The 20,289-nt window shown below is 37.6% G+C and overlaps 4 protein-coding genes across 11 annotated transcripts in view; 2 read left to right on the forward strand and 2 right to left on the reverse strand.

The window, feature by feature from the left end:
- The window catches only part of SNF4Agamma (SNF4/AMP-activated protein kinase gamma subunit), a 74,881-nt gene that overhangs the window by 45,389 nt on the left and 9,203 nt on the right, over positions 1 to 20,289 (reverse strand). The gene's annotated exons all lie outside the window — the stretch shown is intronic.
- On the forward strand, positions 6,898 to 9,855 carry Snmp1 (Sensory neuron membrane protein 1). Its single transcript, XM_018106258.3, has 7 exons — positions 6,898 to 7,177; positions 7,239 to 7,396; positions 7,465 to 7,612; positions 8,278 to 8,532; positions 8,672 to 9,178; positions 9,245 to 9,423; positions 9,483 to 9,855. The coding sequence occupies exons 1-7, from the start codon at positions 7,067 to 7,069 to the stop codon at positions 9,739 to 9,741; spliced, it is 1,617 nt and encodes a 538-aa protein (XP_017961747.1). The 5' UTR covers positions 6,898 to 7,066; the 3' UTR covers positions 9,742 to 9,855.
- LOC108654832 (uncharacterized) lies at positions 8,408 to 11,920 on the reverse strand. The gene has a single exon (XM_018106407.3). The coding sequence runs from the start codon at positions 11,685 to 11,687 to the stop codon at positions 10,410 to 10,412; it is 1,278 nt and encodes a 425-aa protein (XP_017961896.2). The 5' UTR covers positions 11,688 to 11,920; the 3' UTR covers positions 8,408 to 10,409.
- Positions 17,672 to 19,733, forward strand: cDIP (Common Dpr-interacting protein). The gene is made up of 2 exons (XM_018107889.2): positions 17,672 to 19,027; positions 19,162 to 19,733. The coding sequence occupies exons 1-2, from the start codon at positions 17,681 to 17,683 to the stop codon at positions 19,606 to 19,608; spliced, it is 1,794 nt and encodes a 597-aa protein (XP_017963378.2). The 5' UTR covers positions 17,672 to 17,680; the 3' UTR covers positions 19,609 to 19,733.

Below are 20,289 nucleotides of genomic sequence, written 5' to 3' on the forward strand. Positions count from 1 at the left end.
GAGAGCGAGAGAGGGAGAGAAAGAGAGTGACAGAGAGAGCGAGAGTGAGCGAATAACAAGACGGCAACAAAGGAGAGGAACAAGAAAATGCTAACATATGGCAAATATTTTGAAGCTTACATATGCACACACATCTGTACATAAATACATACATATATCTCGTGCACCTTTGCCTGTGCGAAGAACCGAAACCCAAAGTATATAAACAAAAGTAAAACATAAATTAAAGAAAATAAACATCAGTGAGTCAGAAGTTGTCGTTCGAATGAAAGAATTGGAAAAACATTTGGATTTTATACAATCGCAAAGAATTTGCTAGAGATCTAGAGAGGTGCCATGAAGCAGGATTTTCCCAGATATATTTATAGAAAAATATTTTAAATTTAATGCAAAAGTTGTGAGCTTTAAAGCAAATTAAGCATTTGTTAAATGTGAGCATTAATAGATAGAGCATAAATCAATTATAACTAACAAAACAAAAAGGATTCAACAGTTGTTCATTGACGTAAAATATATACATATATTAGAGAAATATAATATTATTTATTTTTTTTACAACCCAACATTACTTTTCATTCACTTAGAATCCATCATAACTAAGCAGATATATTTTCGAAACTCAATAAAATATCATTTGTCATTGCTAAAGCATGATTTATTCATAGTATATTTACAAGGGAGGCCCACCAGTTGACTGCTGTCAAGTCGGCAAAAGATACAAGTTCATTCGAATCGCTGCACTGCAATTCAATATAATATGAGGTCTAAGCATTGGGGCGTGACATTTTGCATAGCGAAAAACCAAACCGCAATCGAGCAAAATAAATGCAAGCGATACAACCGACAATTATTAGCAATTAGATATGTATTCCTTGCACAGGGGCAGGCGCTGGGGTAGGGGCAGGGTGGCATCATTTATTCAAGTTTTGTGGTATTTTAGTAAAACATATTTTGCGGTCGGGCGGGGCGGCATGACTCAAATAGATGTCGATTAAACTGAATAATTTAAGCATAACGCTCGGACTGCGGCTATGCGTCAGATGCTTTTCCAAAATGCCGAACGATGCTAATTGTGCGCAAACAACTATAAGCACATATAGAGAGAGAGAGAGATAGCGAGAGATAGAGAGAGACATAGACACACACTTGCGAATTAAGTGGAAATCGTAATGCTATTTCATCTGAAACCGAATCGCTCAGTAACAATTATTCGTTTCCATTTGAGCTGAGCGCGTGTCGTGAGTAAGCACGATTCGCTATTTTATATCGAACGTTGAGCACTTGCGGTACTTAAAAGTTCTTGCTGATTTAACAAGCTTATGTATTTATAGCATAGCATAAAAATCTAGATATTAAGTAATTTGCTATTTAAGCTTAATGTAAATTTATTTCAAATCAAAATTGATCGGAAGAGAATAGAGTTGAGCAAGTATTATAATAGATTACCATATTATTTCATATTCATTATACGATTCATATCTCCAAGACTTCTCTTTTTAAGACTTTTCTTACCTAGGCTACCTACTGGTCAGCCCCCGAAAAATAAGAATCAATTTCCCAGATATATATAAAATATAATTGAAAGCTGTAGAGGAAATCAACTTTTGTTTTTAGCACGCATATCGTCAAGTAAACTTATTTAACACATCTCTAAGAGCAAGTCTGTAGCAAGTCTTTCCCCCCCCCATGGCCATACCCCCTACCCCTACCCCTATACCCCCCCTACCCCTATACCCCCCCCTCCCTTCACCGAGCCGTCAGAAATTCTTTTTTTTAGCCATACCCCCTACCCCTATACCCCCCCTACCCCTATACCCCCCTACCCCCCCCCCCCTCTACCCCGAGCCGTCAGAAATTATTTTTTTTAGCCATACCCCCTACCCCCTACCCCTATACCCCCTATACCGCCCTACCCCCCCCCCCCCCCCCCCCACCACGAGCCGTCAGAAATTCTTTTTTTTTAGCCATACCCCCTACCCCCTACCCCTATACCCCTCCTACCCCTATACCCCCCTACCCACTACCCCCTATACCCCCCCCCCCCCTCCCTACCCCGAGCCGTCGGAAATTCTTGTTTTAGCCGTACCCCCATATTTACTATACCGTACCGTACCCCCGTATTTAACACATCTCTAAGAGCAAGTCTGTAGATATAGTATATGGTATACGGCGGACAGCTGTTCCGGTCTTTTAATTACACGCCATTAACAATTGCAACAACCACAAATAATTGCTGGCAAATCGAACGTCATGTAACGGCTATTAACTAGTTGCTATTTACTATTAATCAATGGCGCGCATCTAGATAGTGTTATACATATATACTAAGTCACAGATTGGCAAACGGCCAGACAAGCTGGCGACTTTTGTTGCATTTAAGCCAGGTTAAAGTATACAAATTCAAGTAAAAACTTGAATTTGAATTAAATAATAAATATACCTACATATATTGCAATGCAAAAATATAGGGAACACCCCTGCTGTACGTGTTCGCCGACCTTTTGTTTGCTGCCTCGCATTCTCGTCTTCGTGTTACAAACTATTTCAGCTCAATTTCAAAGGCTTTGAATGTGAATATGTATGCAATTACAAATATTTCGAGTGCTGACATTAAATTATGGCAGTCACGTAATTAAAATAATTCTCGAATCGAGAAGAACAACAACGAGTTGAGTGTAAAATTCAACAATTAATTATAAATGGCATTCGAATAAACAAACACAAAATAATATGCAAATAAATATTTAATGGAATAAGATGAGCTCTAAAGTGTTGCTCTGATCGATGATCTATTAATTTGAATGCCATGTAAATAGAATAATTGAAAACATGTATTCAAACAGTTGGCTTTGGAGCCATGAGTGGGCTGTGTGTGCAAATGATGTAAGACATTCAGCTAACGAAGGCTTATGCAATCGCCGAGAATCGCTGAGTACAGCACGTGAATGAATGATTCACGGGAATCGATACCGAATGTCTCTAGATGCTGCCGGCCAGAGAAACTAATCAATTAACGATCGAGTTCAAAATGTTAAACAGGGCGTGCCAAGATCTTCTACACAAAACGGCAAGAGTTACAAACAAAGAGATGGCTTTGTAAATTCATTAATTAAAATATGTTGAAATTAGCAGAGCGATGCAAAAATTAGTAGGCGTGGATGTTGGCAATTTGCTAGATGATCGTTAATTGGCATAAAGTGCCGACAGCTGAGCCAACGGAGCCACGAAGAGCTAATCAAATGGAATGCCAGCTGCCGAGCTCAACAAATCAAACCGATCTATACATAATTATTATAATTATAATTAGCATGCCTCCAAATGAGCAAAGTATGAGCAGAGCATTAGATAAAATCAGATATATCTACGCGAAAATTGAATAAATAATAATATTTAAATTATATTCTTCTTAATGGTTTTTATGTTTTATCATCTTCAGCAGTTATTATTCCTTAAATGTGTTAATGTCTCTTTATATAGAAATGCCCAAGTGTGAGTTCTGATTAATTAATAGCCAATTTATTTTATTTATTTATTTTTTTTCTCGCAGCTTTTTTTTAAATATATACTCTGAATATATCAAATATTTAATCAGCGCAGTCTATTTGTTTCCTCAAATTACTTTCTACTTCATTGGAATCGTTATTTAAGAATATATTTATTATCTTGTTCGACTGGTTTCGTGAAATCTCTGAGAGATCTAAACGACTTCGATATGTGATATATGAAATGGTTTGGACCATAAATATCAGCTCACTCCCATATTTCAAGTTCAGTTCAGTCAAACAAAAAATACGCAAATTTTGTATTATCACAAATTATATAAATATTTATTATTGAATTTCAGAGTTAAGATTTGAAAAAGGGCATCTATGTATGTAGTAGAATAAGTTTCCATAGAGAGACATAAAATTAAATATGGTATGCTTTAAACCCCATTGTTGATGGCATCATAAAATAAACTGTATATTGTAGAATTTTTCAATAATTAGTAAATATGTTTCTCAAGTTGAAAAGGTACTAAATATTGAATGCAGCGCCGCTCAGTAATTGGCTGAAAAATAATGATTTGCTCAGCTGAAATGCACGAGTCAATTTAGAGGTCGTATCGGGGTCTGAGTCTGAGAGTTTGGCATTAACTTTGGTTGGGTTGTCAAGCGCATTTACGAGTATTTAGATACATATTTTTTGCCTTTTTTTTTTTATTTGTTTGGTTTCGCTCAACTCGTTTTTCTGTGTCACTTTAAAAGGCATTTGTGGCCCTCCCTCTCACTCTCTCTGTCTCGCTCTAACTATCTCTCTTGAGTCGGATCGACGTCAGCGTCACGTGTTTATTTTTTGCCATTGTCTGGATTTCATTTTCGCTATCGTTTTCATGTTTAATGCAGTTTCGATTTCTGTTTATGTCGCGCCAAGCGACAATTTAACGAATGCTAACCTAAAAAAAGTCCCACCCAGTTACGACGAGCAAATCTATGATATAATATACGCACACATATGCATGTACTATATGAGACAACGTGTAGAAGTAACAAAACTGTATATCAGTTTGCATCAGCGTGCGCTCAACTGAGTCGAGCTCTAAAAAACGTTTCAATAATTGCTGCAAAATGGCGAACATTTGGAGGGAAGTATGTAAATGTTATAAGTGAGACAAGGGGCACTATTTGGACGTCTGATTGAGCTTGAGTGGACTGATAATTAGTTGCTCATAAGAGTAATCTCTTTAATTGTTACTTGAAACGGAACTCTGTCACATGATGTACTGGAAATGCCTGACTTGGACATCTGAGCTAAAGTCTGAGTCAGAGCATTGTAAGTTGCATCTATGGATATACATATATACCATACAAGGAGTAATTTTTATCTATAATCTAGTCCATAAAGTTAGCCACAGCTTCTTTCATTTTCAGAGAAAACAAGCTAATTAAAATAAATAATAATAGCAATTTGTACTTGGCACTTAATTGCTCAAATTGATAAATAATTAGCCAGCAGAGAGCCTAATATATAATCAATTTGAATTGAATGAACATATATAAAACATTTTCGTTGTCTAATTTTTATTGAAGTTCATCAAGAAACCTTTTTAAGTAGACTTTAGCTAAGGAAAAGCACGCCCAAATCGACGCTCATGATATTGTTTATAAAAGCCTTGTCAAGTTATTTAAAAGAAATATAAAGAGCAAATTTAATTTGGTAACTTAAAGAAAATCCTCAATCATTCAGACAACATTTTAATTTTGGCCATTTAAAATTGTCCCTTGATTGGTAAATTACAACTAAATGAAAAGCCCAATTAGAGTGCTAAATGACATTTGCAGCCATTATTATCCATCAATATTTAAGGAGATTCGCCGTTCTTTTGATGTCTGATGCCAATGCCGACACTTGGCTATAAGGGCCAGTCCGCCTACTAATTATTCAATTGGCGTATCCATATTTGTTGGGTCAAGAGTAAAGCGTGTTATAATTATGGAATATTGGCCAGGTGTGGCACAGGTCAATGCAATTTCCATAATTTCAAATGTCAATTGCGTTTATATTTTATTCACCTTGTCCCACGTAGATCGAGACTAGAACTAAAAAGAATAAAAAAAACGCGCACTGTAGCAATTGCTATATATCTGAAGAGAGCCCATGTATCCAATATGTGAATATATATATGTATATGCATATATTGTAGATATATGTATATTCATAGATATATAAATTGGCAAGCGTTACGCACGAGCGAGCCTCGATTATAGCCCGTCTAGCTGCCACTTTTGGCCCGTGGCCCTCGTTATCGTTATCGTAATTATTATTGTTTGCCGCCGATGCCTAAATTGCAAGCTATATTTATAAAATTCGCTTCGATTTTATGGATACATTCAACTGCTTTCTACATATATTTATACTTTTTATACTAGATCATTTAGTAATATCTCTTAATCAAGTTTTTTATTATTTGGGCAATATTTATTGGGGCCTATACACATTTGAGGATGCGACATATCAACCGGTTAAACTACAGCACAGACTTTGTTGTATATATGTATGTATATTTACATATACCTAACCAGTTGAGCCACAGCTGAGGCTACATAGAGTATATCTGATTCGAAGTGCTGGCGCCATGCTATAAAAATTCTATTGTTCAAGTATAAGTGAAGCAAATATGCGACTTGTATATGCCCTGTACTTAAAGTTAAAGTATAAGAGATATACTACATATACGATGGTATGGTATATGGTATTCACTGTGTGATATTACAACCTGATATATATTTATAAATATATATATTATTGGAAATGGAATGGGATCTGTGTACATACAGTTTGGCGTGTTCTAGTATAGAATTATAATATAAATTTTATAGTTAACTTAGTTTCTTATTAAAGAAAGGAATAGATTAAGATCATAAAAAATGATCGATATGTATAAATATATAAAAAAATATAATCCAGAATAAGTAACTGAAGAAGTTTTTCTTTATAAATAGATCAATTCTCAACGATCCTATACAATATTATGAAATCTATGATCTCTATATAAAATATAAAAGTTCGCTTCTTGAAATTCCCACAAATCTTAAGAACTCTTAACAAACAATAATGCACAATCATAGCTACATTCAATGGGAATATTATTATTGATTTCCTTTCCTAATGAAAGTTTGTTCTCCGATTATTCTGAGGTCGCTTTGAAGAAGAGTGTGGATGGGTGCTATAAGGGGATGCCGTACGCAGCTTGCAATATTCTCACATATGCCTTATATGATAACTATTCAATTCTCCGATTGTTTTTTTGCAGTACACCAAAGCAATACAAATATAATTGAATAGGCAGCTGTTTGGGGGAGGCGGGCTTATAGCAACTGTTGCCATATGCGTTTAGAGCGAAATTCGCACGTAAGCCTTTCAGAAACCGACTTCAGACCTTAGTCGAACGTTGGCCGATTCGAATCAATTGTTTTCAGTTTTCAGTAGTGCGGCAACTGCGAACGGGTAGCATCGCAATAGAAATACTTGGCCAATATAAATTTTGAAATAAAATTCAAATATATTATAGAATCTAATCAACAAGATGTTAATGAATCGCGTAAAACTGTTAGCAGCATCCGCTGGCATATTGGTTTTCGCCATTATATTCGGATGGATTATATTTCCACAGATCTTAAAGTTTATGATATCGAAGGTGTGCGAGTGCGAGATCAATAAATCTATATGTTCACGGCTTTCGTATCTTCCATTCACAGCAAGTCACACTTAAGCCGGGCACAGATATACGTGCTCTATGGGCGGCTACGCCCTTTCCCCTGCATTTCTATATCTACGTTTTCAACGTAACCAATCCTGACGAGGTTGCAAAAGGCGGCAAGCCACGCGTCCAAGAGATCGGACCGTATGTCTTTGAGTGCGTTACATATAAATCATAATGTGTTTTTCCTTATTTCATAATGAATCTTTAATTTGTGATGATAGTGAATGGAAGGACAAATATGATCTGGTGGATGATGTCGTCGAGGATACCGTATCCTACAATATGCGCAACACCTTTATATTTAACGAAAAAGCCTCAAGTCCGCTGACGGGCGAGGAAATTATCACAATGCCACATCCATTGCTGCAGGTATGTAAGTCTAGTGGGGATAATAAATTGTCGGATAATATGGAAAAACATTCATAATAAAAATTGAATTGATATATAGATGAAGTTTACATATAACTATAAACACCTTTCGTTTGATTTCATATGAAACTCTACCTAAATCTCTGAATGAATTATAGTATTATTGTCTTTGTTGCCCTTCAATTTTAAGTTCTCAAAGCTTCTCAATCGGACTAATTGAGAAATGGGAAACAAGCTTGGACATAGAACTATTCATATTTAAAAACATTTTCAAATACTAATGAGATGACAATAGCGCTACCACTTAAAGAAAATACGTAATCTATTGTTAAGTTACAAAAGCCTTGTAAATTATGCAAATCACTTAATTTAATTTCCCAGCGATTCGGAATTAACCTAACGCTGTAAAAAAATCAAATTAGACAGCACTTTGCAAAAATAAAAAACAACAAAAAAAAAGAAGAAGACATATACTATATATCAAGCATTCCAGTGCGATGTGTCTTTATGACAACATCTAGGCGCTTCAGCGACCGAGTCGCTGTTGCCTTTGTAAATTGTAAATGAGTTGCAATTAGCTGACGATTTATCAATGTGGCCATAGAAGTCGCGACTGCTCAGGCCTGTCTCCTACACTCGATCTCAATCGTACCCAATTTCGACAGCCCGCTGGAATCAACGTGCAACGTGAGCGAGCGGCGATGATGGAACTGGTTGCCAAGGCGCTGGCCATTGTTTTTCCCGATGCGAATGCTTTTCTCAGCGCCAAGTTTATGGATATCTTTTTCCGTGGCATCAGCGTCGACTGCTCATCGGATGAATTCGCAGCCAAGGCACTGTGCACGGTTTTCTACACGGGCGATGTGAAACAGGCCAAGCAGGTCAACGGAACGCATTTTCTATTCTCCTTCTTGGGTCAGGTAAGCTGTACTCTAAGCTAAGCTATTATCTAGTCTAATCAAAGCTGTATAGTTCAAATATTCATTTACTTCTTGTCCAGTTCATCATCTGTTGAACTTTATCGTTTCTGTACTTAGTTCAGATTTTATATCTTTGCAGGCCAATCACTCGGACGCCGGACGTTTTACAGTCTGTCGCGGCGTCAAGAACAATAAAAAACTGGGCATGGTCGTCAAATTCGCCAATGAGCCGGAAATGGACGTCTGGCCGGGCGACGAATGCAATCAATTTATTGGCACCGATTCGACAGTCTTTCCGCCGGGCTTGAAGCGCGAGCAGGGCCTGTGGGCCTTTACGCCGGACATCTGTCGATCACTGGGCGCTGTCTATCAACGCAAGTCCTCATACCATGGCATGCCCTCACTCAGGTATACCCTGGATTTGGGTGATATTAGTGCCGATGAGAAGCTGCATTGTTTTTGCAAGGATCCCGAGGATTTGTCCACTTGTCCGCCCAAAGGCACCATGGATCTGTCGCCTTGTGTGAGCGCTCCCCTCATGGCCTCCATGCCGCATTTCTATAACGGCGATCCCAAATTGATTCAAGATGTTGATGGGCTTCATCCCAACGAGAAGGATCATGCTGTTTTTATAGACTTTGAGCTGGTATGTAAGAAGCTTTCAAATGGGATGGGATAATATTTTTAACTCCAGTTCATTCTTTCTCAACAGATGTCGGGCACACCGTTTCAGGCCGCTAAGCGTTTGCAGTTTAATCTGGACGTGGAGCCAGTCGAGGGCATTGAACAAATGAAACATTTGCGAAAGCTTATCATGCCCCTATTCTGGATTGAGGAGGGCGTCCAGCTGAACAAAACCTACACAAATTTGGTCAAATACACGCTATTTCTGTGAGTATTCTTAAGTAGAGTTTGACAAGCGGATCTAACAGTGAATATTCCATGCACAGTGGCCTCAAAATCAACTCCGGCCTACGCTGGACCCTAATCACTCTGTCCCTAGTTGGTCTGATGTCTGCTGGCTATTTGTTCTATCAGAAATCGGATACGCTGGACATAACTCTGCCGCCCAAGATCATCAAGGATACGAACAAGGTGGCCAACCAGCCGAGACCCGAGAAGCAAGAACAGTCAACTGCGCCAGTAGCTGTGCCCATACCAGGCGTCAATCTCTCCAATCCGAAAGTGGAGCCGCGGGCGCGCTACTAACCGAGACTCTCATCATCTCTCATCGAAATAGCTGTTGTTATTGTTTTCGTATATTTGTAGTTGAAAGCACCTGTAGTCCAATAAGCACGCGCTAATAAATATGGCAAAGCCCAATCAGCTGTTCAGTTGAGCCGTGAGCCGTCAAACTGGTTCAGACCAAGATGACTGCACTTGACAAACGCCTTCGATGATCGCCAGCGATCGTCGTTGATCGTCGATCGCTGATCACCAAAGCCCAGACACGAGATGAATGACAACACTTGTGCACTCTCATGACACCAATAATGTGCAACGATCGCTGCAATGGCAAAGCGATCAACGATCGCTGTAACTGTACCCATTAGAGCCGATGCGAAGTTGATGATCGAAGCGCAGCGCAGCGAAGCGAAATGATCTCAGCTCAAAGAACTGATCTAGATACAAAATATATCACTATGCCACACTGGAAACTGCAAGAGCAATCACTTTTATTTGCCGGAACTTTCATTGCCTCATTGTACTTATTGAGAATTGCAGTAAAATTTGTGGCATTTCTAGAAGAGTTTCTGCCGGAGTAGTATTCACTATAAATCATTGAATAAATCTCGGTCTGCTTCATTTTTTGGTTGTCTGCAGTTCGATGTTCAGAAAGAGTTAACATTGAACCAATTAACATTTATTGATCAAAGCTATGTTAGGCTATCGGCATTATCTTCGAACCAGATGAGTTTTTCTGCCTGTGCCACTTCAACACCGGGACATTGCATGGAGTACGCCTCTTGGTTATCAACCTCGTTATCGAATATGGTTATGTGTTTGGGTAATGTCGCATCGCCCATGAACTGCTCCAATTGTTCGCATAACGAGTCTGTATCATCTATGTAGTGACTATTGAGCTGACCAAAGTCTTCCTTTATATAAATCTCCCGCTGTTGATTGTGCCACACGTCTAGCACCTGTAGCTCTGGCAACTGCTTTAAGATCTGATCGGGCCAGTTAGAATCGTTGACATACGATATGCTCAAGCGCTTCAAATGCTGTGCGGGCCACGGATCGGGTATAGCTGGCAGCTGATCGAGGCCTGTCAAGTCCAGGTCCAGGAGACTGCTGGCATTGTGCAGGAACTCCAAGCTCTGCAGACGAGTATTGCTGAGCAGCAGCTGCTCCAGCTGCTCGAATTGATCTAGCTGCAGGCTCTCCAATGGACAGTTGTCGGCCTGCAGCTCACGTATGTGGCCAGTGAGATGTAATCGATGCAGTTGCGGATTGTCCGAGATTATCAGACGCTGCACAGAAGGAAAAGCGTTAGCTGAGATCCGCTTTAATCGATTGCCACGCGCTGAGAATTGCTGAAGCTGAGCCTGATCGGCACACAGTTTCTCGGGCAGCTCGGCTAGCTGATTGTTGTCCAGATTGAGTTGCTGTAGCTGCAGCAGATCTGTGAAAATACCAACGGGCAGTTGCTGCAGTTGATTGTCTTGCAGCCAGAGCTGCCTGAGCTTGTGCAGGCCAGCAAATACGCTGGCTGGCAAATTATCCAATCGATTATCAGCCAAATTCAATTCCTCCAGCTCGGTGGCCAGAGCGAAGGTTGCTGCATCAAGTTTGGATATTAGATTGCCAGCAAGTTGCAATTTCTTCAATTTGGTAGCACTCTCAAAGCATTCGGCTGCCACATGCTGCACTTGACAGCCTTGAACGTCCAAGTGCTCCAGTTTGCCCAGTGTGCGAAACACATTCAAGGGCAATCGATTCAAATGCGAATTACGCAACACTAAAATCGTCTGGTTATCCAGTTCTTTTCTGATTTCTGCTGTGAAATATGCTACTTCCGAGACGTCTGGATAGTTAAGCTCCTCGCACAGATACCCATTACATTTGATGCTAGTCACTGACACTTGCTTTGGCAGCGCCAAACAGCTGTTGCACAGCAGCCACAACAGACATAGATAAAATAGAACCGACATCTCCTCGCTAGACTTGCACTTCCGCAACTGAAATGTGTCAGTGACGAGATCCGCCTTTTTAAAGGTCCACTGCGCACGAGACAGTCGGCATTCTATCAAAGCCAAGCCATAGTCTAGCCAAAAACAGGTATAACCACAACTAAGAATGGAGCTTTTTGACTATTTAACTAAGAATGTTGCGCTTGGAGTGAACAAATCAGTAAACAACAAATAACTATCGAGAATTAGTTAAATAGAATTTTTTTACTTATTTATTTTTTATTTATTTATTTATTTTTTTAATTAATTTATTTATTTATTTATTTTTTTATTTATTTATTTTTTATTTATTTTTTTTATTTATATTTTTTTTTATTTATATTTTTTTTATTTAATTTTTTTTTTTATTTATTTCATTATTATTTTTATTTATTTTTTTTATTTTACTGTCTAAATATACTTTACTGTGCGAAATCTATATATTATATAGTATATTAGTTCATATACATTCATAATTCGAAATGCTACAAAACTATAAAATAGACCTCTGAACATCTATTTTTGTCAGTTTTTGTATAAAGCAATCTCTAGAATATTTCTCATTTATATTCAGAAAAATAATATTTATTATGATTATATATATAACAAAAAGTTTAAATTTAATTTTTATTATACTTTTGTTTAATATAAATAATTATCAACAATAAGAAATAGACGTTTCTTTTTCTATATCTATGGTCCTATATGCTAGCGCTGGTTTATCTAAATAAGTATATCCACTCGAATAAAGTTGAATTACAATGTGTAAGAAGTAATAGTTCGACAGGCACTTTAACTCTTTCCAGATCTAATCACATGCATATATTTGTTTTGGTTTATAGTCAACTCGTTTAGGCAAACGAAAGGCAAACATCTAAAGCGTATTCATATTTCGTTTGAGATAAATAAACTAATACTTTTTGATGTTATTCATGATTGCTATTCGACTTGAAAAAAAAAAAAAAAAGAAAAACCGCCCGCCGGCTTGTGTTGGAGCTAATAAAAATATTTGAATGTGCTCAATATGAATATTTGCGGCGTTAAGCTCTCTCTCTCTCTCTCTCTCTCTCTCTGTACAATAAAATTCAGATACAGCTTGGCGATAAGCACGTTCTGATCGCCCAATTCCAGAAACATGCATAAACAATGTTAAATTGAGTTGTGCTGCTTCAGTTTACGACAATTGGCATATCAGCTGTTGGCTATAAATATAATATATATACATATGTATATGTATAATTGTGCGTGGGGTGTGGCTTTATGTGGGCCAAGTTCAGCGATTAGCATGGCAACTGGGCGATAAGCCAGCCCTCTCACTGATATGGGGATCTGTGAAGGAGTTGCCTCAACAAAGGGCGAATAATATGATAGCAAGTGAAACATTTGTATTTTCGTTGGAAATAAAAATTAATTATTAAAGTGTAAAGCTGTTTGTGCCCCAGAAACCGATATACTTGTTGAAAATCGATATCAATATATGTATGTGCGTAAATCAATCGATTTGCTATTTGCTTCTTTTAAGTTAATAATAAAAATAATAAATAACAGCTGTCGCTATCTGAAGTATATTTGCCAGTATAATTCGATAGATAAACTCGAATATGTTTTTTGAATATTAATTGCATTTCTTTTTACGACATAAATTATTATCGATCTTATTTTATGAGTACTTATAGTTGATGCACAGTTTGTGCCAATGATATTCCTTTTATTTGTTGCAGAACTACGTCAATGTCCAAAATGGAATTCGATTTTGTCACACATTTTCGCACATGATCGTAAACTTGACGATGGGGCTCAATAGAAAATTGTTTCCATATTTGCAGGCGCCATAAAACGTCAGAGGCATTTACTGAGTCAACCGACTGATTGATTGTTTGTCAGTTGACTATATATACATAGTATATATAGAGCATAATATACACATGCGAGCATATTTATGTACGCATTTGTTTGCACAGCAAAACTATTAAGGAAAATTTGATTTAAATTAAACGCAACAAACAAATTCTCACTCGAGCACAAAGTCCCTTCGAATCTGTGTGTGTCTGGAGAGAGAGAGAGAGAGAGAGAGAGAGAGAGAAGTCTTCTGGCTGGTAGTCCGAGGGGTTTATGCTGGATTGTTGTGCTGCGATGCAAAGTAATTGGAGGCAAATTGAATTGAAGGAACGACAAAAATAAAGAATTGTATCGCTAAACGAAGTCATGCCGTTTCAATTGAGAGACAAGAGGGCAAAATGCTATATCTATATCTTATCTATATACATAAAAGCAATATATGTATATATACATAAGCACAAGTGTGCGTATATAAGTGTGTACACATATGTATAGGCTGCGTCTTCGACAAGAATTCGAAACAGCAATTGCCAATAAATAGATCGCTTGCTAATTACAAATTGACTAAAACAAACACTTGCCATAGAAATACATACAGATAGATATATCATATGTGTGTACAGCTATATACATACATATATATTATAATATCACCTATCACATATTTTTAATTTATTGAACAAATGCAAATTGCGTTATTTACTTCTGTTTGCTTGCGACTTAGCGTATTGGCCAGGAAACTGTTGCCAAAAGTTAATTGGATGGAAATTTGTTTGCATATAATTGAATTGTGCTTTAGTTTGCCTTTGTTTAGTCTTTGTTGGGGTTTTATTTTGCAGCCGGTGTTTATTTTTTGTCGAGCACTGTTAAAGGCAAATTGAGTGGCTGGAAAGCAGGTCGAACATGTTTAGCAAAAGCCATTATAATTTATATTTATTTGCATTTGGCTTTTACCTCTTGACTAGAAATTATAAATTATGACCGCTAATTAGCCATTTTAATTCTAAATACACATTTATGCATATGTGTTCGCATGTGTAAATTGGATTTTGGTTATTTTCGCTTATAAGCAAATATATTTATATGCTTACATTTCACACCTGTAGGCCGCAGCATTCAATAATGTTCAATAGTAATGGGGCTTTTTGCTAGCCGGCTAAAAGGGCAAGAGGCGATTACATTTTGGCCAACTGTCGCTCATAACTTTTTGAACACTTGCCAAATAATATACCAATCTACATACATACATACTATACAAATAAACAACAAAAAATCAACAGCAGAAAACAAGCCGTGAAATTGCTTGGCGTAAATTTGTTTATCAAGTCGTTGGTGAAATGCTCTATGAAATAAACCCCAGAGGTTTTATAAAATTGAATTTTACTATACATTTAGTGTGTTTAATTATGCCCACAAATCATATTAAGGGCTGAGGCCTTCAAACTATTTTGACGGCTTGCGACATATTTGTTGAACATGTGAAATTCTTTTGCCTTTAAATCCATGTGTTTAGAATGGCTTCTTATTAAATTGTGCGCATGCTATTTATAAGAACTGAACAGTATTTCATTTTATTTTTAATAACGCAATATTCATAGTATTTGATTTAATTAGTAGCACTTATTAAAACAATTTTCAAAATCATAAATATGAGACTCGAATGAAATATTTTCTACACACAAAATTTATCATAAAATACGTGAGCTCCAATTAATTTTCGAATGAAACCGGTTCGCATACGAAACACTCCATTCATTTTTTTTTTTTTTTCAAAGACATAGAAATAAAAAAATCTGGGTGGAAATGTCCAGCTAATATGCAAAACTTTTATGAGAAGCAAATAATTTGGTAGACAAATTTTATCTTATCTTATTTTATCTATCAAGGTTTGGCTGCGAAAAATCTGTATATGTCTTGACATACCTTTGTAAAATATGAAGATTAAAAAAAGTGATTATTATTATTTATGTAACCTAGCATAAGGATATAACAAATACTAGATGTTACTCTGAATCTATTAAGCAAATAATCAGGTAGACATGTATTTACATATGTTACGAGCCCTAATCTTAATTTATCTAACAGCCATTGTCTAGCTCTATCTGCTTATCTCGCAGTTAGAGCTTCAACTTGGACTATCTATAAACCACTCTGACACACCCCTCTCGTTCTTTCAATTTTTGTATTCACAATGTTTGCTCGAGTGCCCGTAAATGTGATCGTCCCGCTGTCTGCTAAAGTATATGTTATCAGATTAAAAAACAAAATAAAATAAAACCAACAAATGTGATTTGTTTTGAACAGAAAGCGCAAGGTAAACATACTAAAGTACACAGCTGTATATAAATGTTAATGTATATATGTAATATATATATACTTGTATATAGAACTGTGACTCTGATAAGCCACAAGTGAACATTGTGCGCTACGAAAGGTGAGGCTATATCAAGCATTGCATACTGGTTTTCAGTGCCACTTGAAACAGTTTTCTCGATTTGCATATGAAAAGTTCAAATATGCTTGGCCAAGTGTTATGGAAAGTCCAGAGAGGAAGAGCGAACGACTGAGAGAATTTTAGCTGGGCAGCGGGCAGAAGGCAGGGGCAATACTATTCAGAAAAAGTCACAAGCTGTGCAAATATTTCATTGGAATTATATAAATAGCCGCATTATAACATTAAAAAGTATTTCGAGCCGGCACGGATGTGCGACTTCAATTAGCTAGCGGTAGCAAAATATAATATAAAAATATATAAGCTAACATAATAAATAAAGCAACAACAAAAATGAAATTATTATACATATGTCAAAATGATGACAACAACAACAACAACAACAGCCGCAGCAGCAGAGGCAGTAGAATAGATTATATAGTTTCTAAATGTAATCACAATAATAGAGCTTTTCCACACTTTGTTGTCTATTTGGTTTTTAATGCCCTGAATGAATTATGGCTACATGAAATGTGCCATAAACTTTGTCACAATAATGATGAGCCAATGAATATTAAGTAAAATTTTAATTTATTTTTCAGTGCGAAAAATATATATTAAAAGCACAGATGAATCATAGACATTACTTATGAAATAACGAGTAGAATATTGAAATAAAAAATAATATTGTTTTCGAAAAATCATTAAATGACATCAGGGATCAACGATCAAAGTAAAAATGTAACAGGGGAGTTCATTATCCCCATGGATAAGATCTTTTTTCTTGATTCACTTTTCCACATTTACTATTTTATTATCTGCAGTCTGATTGATAAATATATTTTTGTCCATATATTATATACATTATAGACATAAATATATCGATCATAAAGACTACAGATAATAATATACAAATAAAATAATTTTCCATTGTACTCCCGCCTCTATTCTACATTTATTATTTTCCATGCTCTGTTTCTATAGTTTATCTGCATTGCATATTCTGTATTCCCTATAAGTACTCCCCATTTTTCTGGATTCTCGACAATAATAACAACAAGTAAACATGTAAAGAGTTTCGCATAGCTTAGCTAAATTGAACGACAAACAACAGCTGTTTGTCGTATTTCTCTCCACGATAAAGCTTTGATAAATAATCTGAAATTGTATTTAATCAGTTGACATAGACGAGCCTAATAAAGTTTGCTTAATGAAAGTTTAGTTTATATAGATGATAAATAGGCACAAAAACTACTGTCGATAAATGTTACGTTGTCGAGCTAGCGATTTTTCTATCTTGGTGAGTTTTTCCTTATATATGTATATAGATTTCCTTTTGTGTTCAGCGAAGCATTAATATAATTTGAATTGTTTAATTAGCATATAGCTCACATAAATAACGAAGCAATTGCATTTAATAGGAAATACTAACGCTCTCTATATTGAGTTAGAGTATTAAAGCAGAGGCCTGCACGCTGTGAATACAATTTCTTTTTTTCAGTAATTTGTTCATGTATAGATTTGTATATATGTATGTATGTATATGTACTTAATTGTGTTATTTTTTGTTGTTTCATTTTGCAAAATCAAAACACCATGAATAGAACAAATGATTATATAGAACTGATGAGCATGCGGTAGCTATACTAAATTTGCTAGCATGTTAAGCTGCCGCTGCTGCTGCTGCTGCTGTTGGTTATTGACGATGATCGCATTTTCAGTAGCCAGTGAAACGCGTTGCTTGAAACACGCATACGACATGAGAGCCCCACTTCGAATTGCAGCGCATTTGCCCATCTTGCTGCTGTTGCTGGCAGTCACAGTGACAGTTCAGGGGAGAACTGAAGATGACGAAGAGCTGCAAGTGTATTCAGAGGAATATGCAGCTGACACAACAGAGGATACATCCGAGGCCTCAACGGAACGAACTAACAAGTGGCGCATGGTGCACGTTCTGAGCCTGCAAGAGCATTGCGATATACATCAGGGAAATGGTCGCTGCAATGGTTTCAATTTCCAGGAGCCGGAAGAGTTGGCCTTCTTCGAGCTGTCCACACAGGTGCGCATTGCGTCAGATGGCGCCACCTATGAGCTGGGAGAAAAACAACCTCTGGCCACACTCATCATGGAGAACTCGACCTTCGTGAACTTCCCGCTGCATCTGTTCTACGAGCTGCCGCTGCTCAGCGAGCTGGATATGCGTCATTGTCGCATCAAGCATGTCAGCTGGGAGTGTTTCCTGGCTGCGGACAAGCTGAAGATTCTGCTGCTATCCGACAATGCCATCAGTGAGCTGGATGAGAACGTTTTTAACTATGCCACTGGACTGGAATTTATATTTTTGAACAACAATCGGCTGAGCCGCCTGCATCCGGATGCGTTCAAGGGACTGCAGCAGTTGCGACACCTCGATTTGAACGACAATCGGCTAGAGGAGCTGCCCGAGGGTCTCTTTGCCGATCTATCAATGCTCCATCACCTAACGATCGCAAATAATCGCTTGCGCTCTATCAGCAACGATTTGCTAGCGAAAAACGAACGCCTTCAGACAATCATTTTGCAGGGGAATCACTTACGCCAGCTGGGCGAATACGCGTTCAGCTCGGCACCTAAACTGCTCGTACTGGACGTATCGCACAATGAGCCGTTGGAGGTGCTCGTGCTTAACCTTAGTTCGGGCTATTTGCTGGCTAGCAATTGCTCGCTGCATCGCGTGAATATCTTTGGTGTTGTCAATAATGTCGATTTGGGGGACAATCGTGTGCAGGAGCTATACTTCACCAGCTCCGAGGCACTGGAGGATCTGGTGCTGCGCAACAACTCGCTGGTGCAGCTGGCAACGCTCTCGCAAGTGCCTCGACTGCGTCGCTTGAATGTGGCAAACAATCCGAACTTGCGCGAACTGCCCAGCGAATGGGAAACTCCAAAATTGGAAAGACTGGACTTGAGCAATACGGGCCTGGAGCAGCTGCCGCAAGCGGTGTTACGTGGCATGCCGCAGTTGCGGAAGCTCAACGTGTCGGTCAACAAGATAAGCGATATTGATCCAAGGGTAAGATATCATCGAATGTGAGGATGGGAATGATTTAGACATAGAATAATTTACAGTATTTTCCCATCAAATATTTCCGAATTTTGTACTTTTGATTCCCTTTTAATAACCACTCTTAATCGTATAATTCACAGAGTTTTCAGAACTTGTCGCAGCTAACACACTTCTTCATCCACGCAAACAACTGGAACTGCTACAATCTAAAGCTGGTAATGGAGATGCTTATAGAGGAGCACGGCATTACCTATGTGCCAGATAGAGTGGACGATAAGTTTCCGGGCATCTATATAAATGGCATTGCCTGCATGTATCGTCTGCCCGAACGAGAGCAGCTTCAAGTGGAGTCTGATTCGGAATCGCTGCAGCCCGCCTCCTCCTCCCACTCCTCCTCTTCGGCTAGCATGGAGTACAGAGAGGACAGCGAAGTGGAGAAATTACGCAACGAATTCAAATCTGTGGTACAGCACATGGAGAGCAAGTTCGATAGCGTCTTTGCACAACTCAAAATTCTGAATGCCAAGATGAGAAGCTTGGAGCGCATAAACAGTACTCTGTTTAGCAAGATGACAATCAGCTTGTGAATATCAAATTTATTTTGGTATATATATGTATATAAAGATAAAGGTGGGAGCATACATGTCAAAATTTCAAATTGTATTTCGCCGATCTGCGTTAATAGTTAATAAAGTAATAATTATGAAAGAGATATTAAGGGTTTGATATGCCAACGAATTGTGTAAGATAACAAATGTCAACTATTTGTTAGTGTCTGTGTTTTTCCTATCTGAGCTGGCAATGCTGTTAGGCAACCATTTAATGTGACAATCGTATGTCTTGGTATAGCATGGAAAATTCCCTTTTCCCTCTGCTTTTTTTTCGATCTGGCAATGCCACAAATCACAGCTGTTTCTGGTACTGAACTCAGCGTGTTTGTTCGACTTGAAGACCCCATTTTGAGTCACCTTGTGACGCAATTGAGCAAACAAAATATACATATGTATATAAGAATATTCCATGCCGTTACACACATATTTTGTAGCTTGATGGCAGTTTACAAATATTTTTCACAAGCTTAGCAAAATATTTACAGCCGAAATATTGATTTACGGGCCAAGCGAAGAGGCTTTAACAACGGGTTCATTCAACTTAAAGAGACGAAAATAAACCAGTTAACATATTAAGACAATAAATGAACATTATGAGGGCCTTGTAGGGTCATGAATAATTATGTGATTGCTGTAGTACTAAGGTATACAACAAAA

Source organism: Drosophila navojoa, chromosome 2, assembly GCF_054131105.1.
Source record: "Drosophila navojoa isolate 15081-1374.11 chromosome 2, UAZ_NAV_1.0, whole genome shotgun sequence".
In the NCBI taxonomy this organism is placed as follows: Eukaryota; Metazoa; Arthropoda; class Insecta; order Diptera; family Drosophilidae; genus Drosophila; species Drosophila navojoa.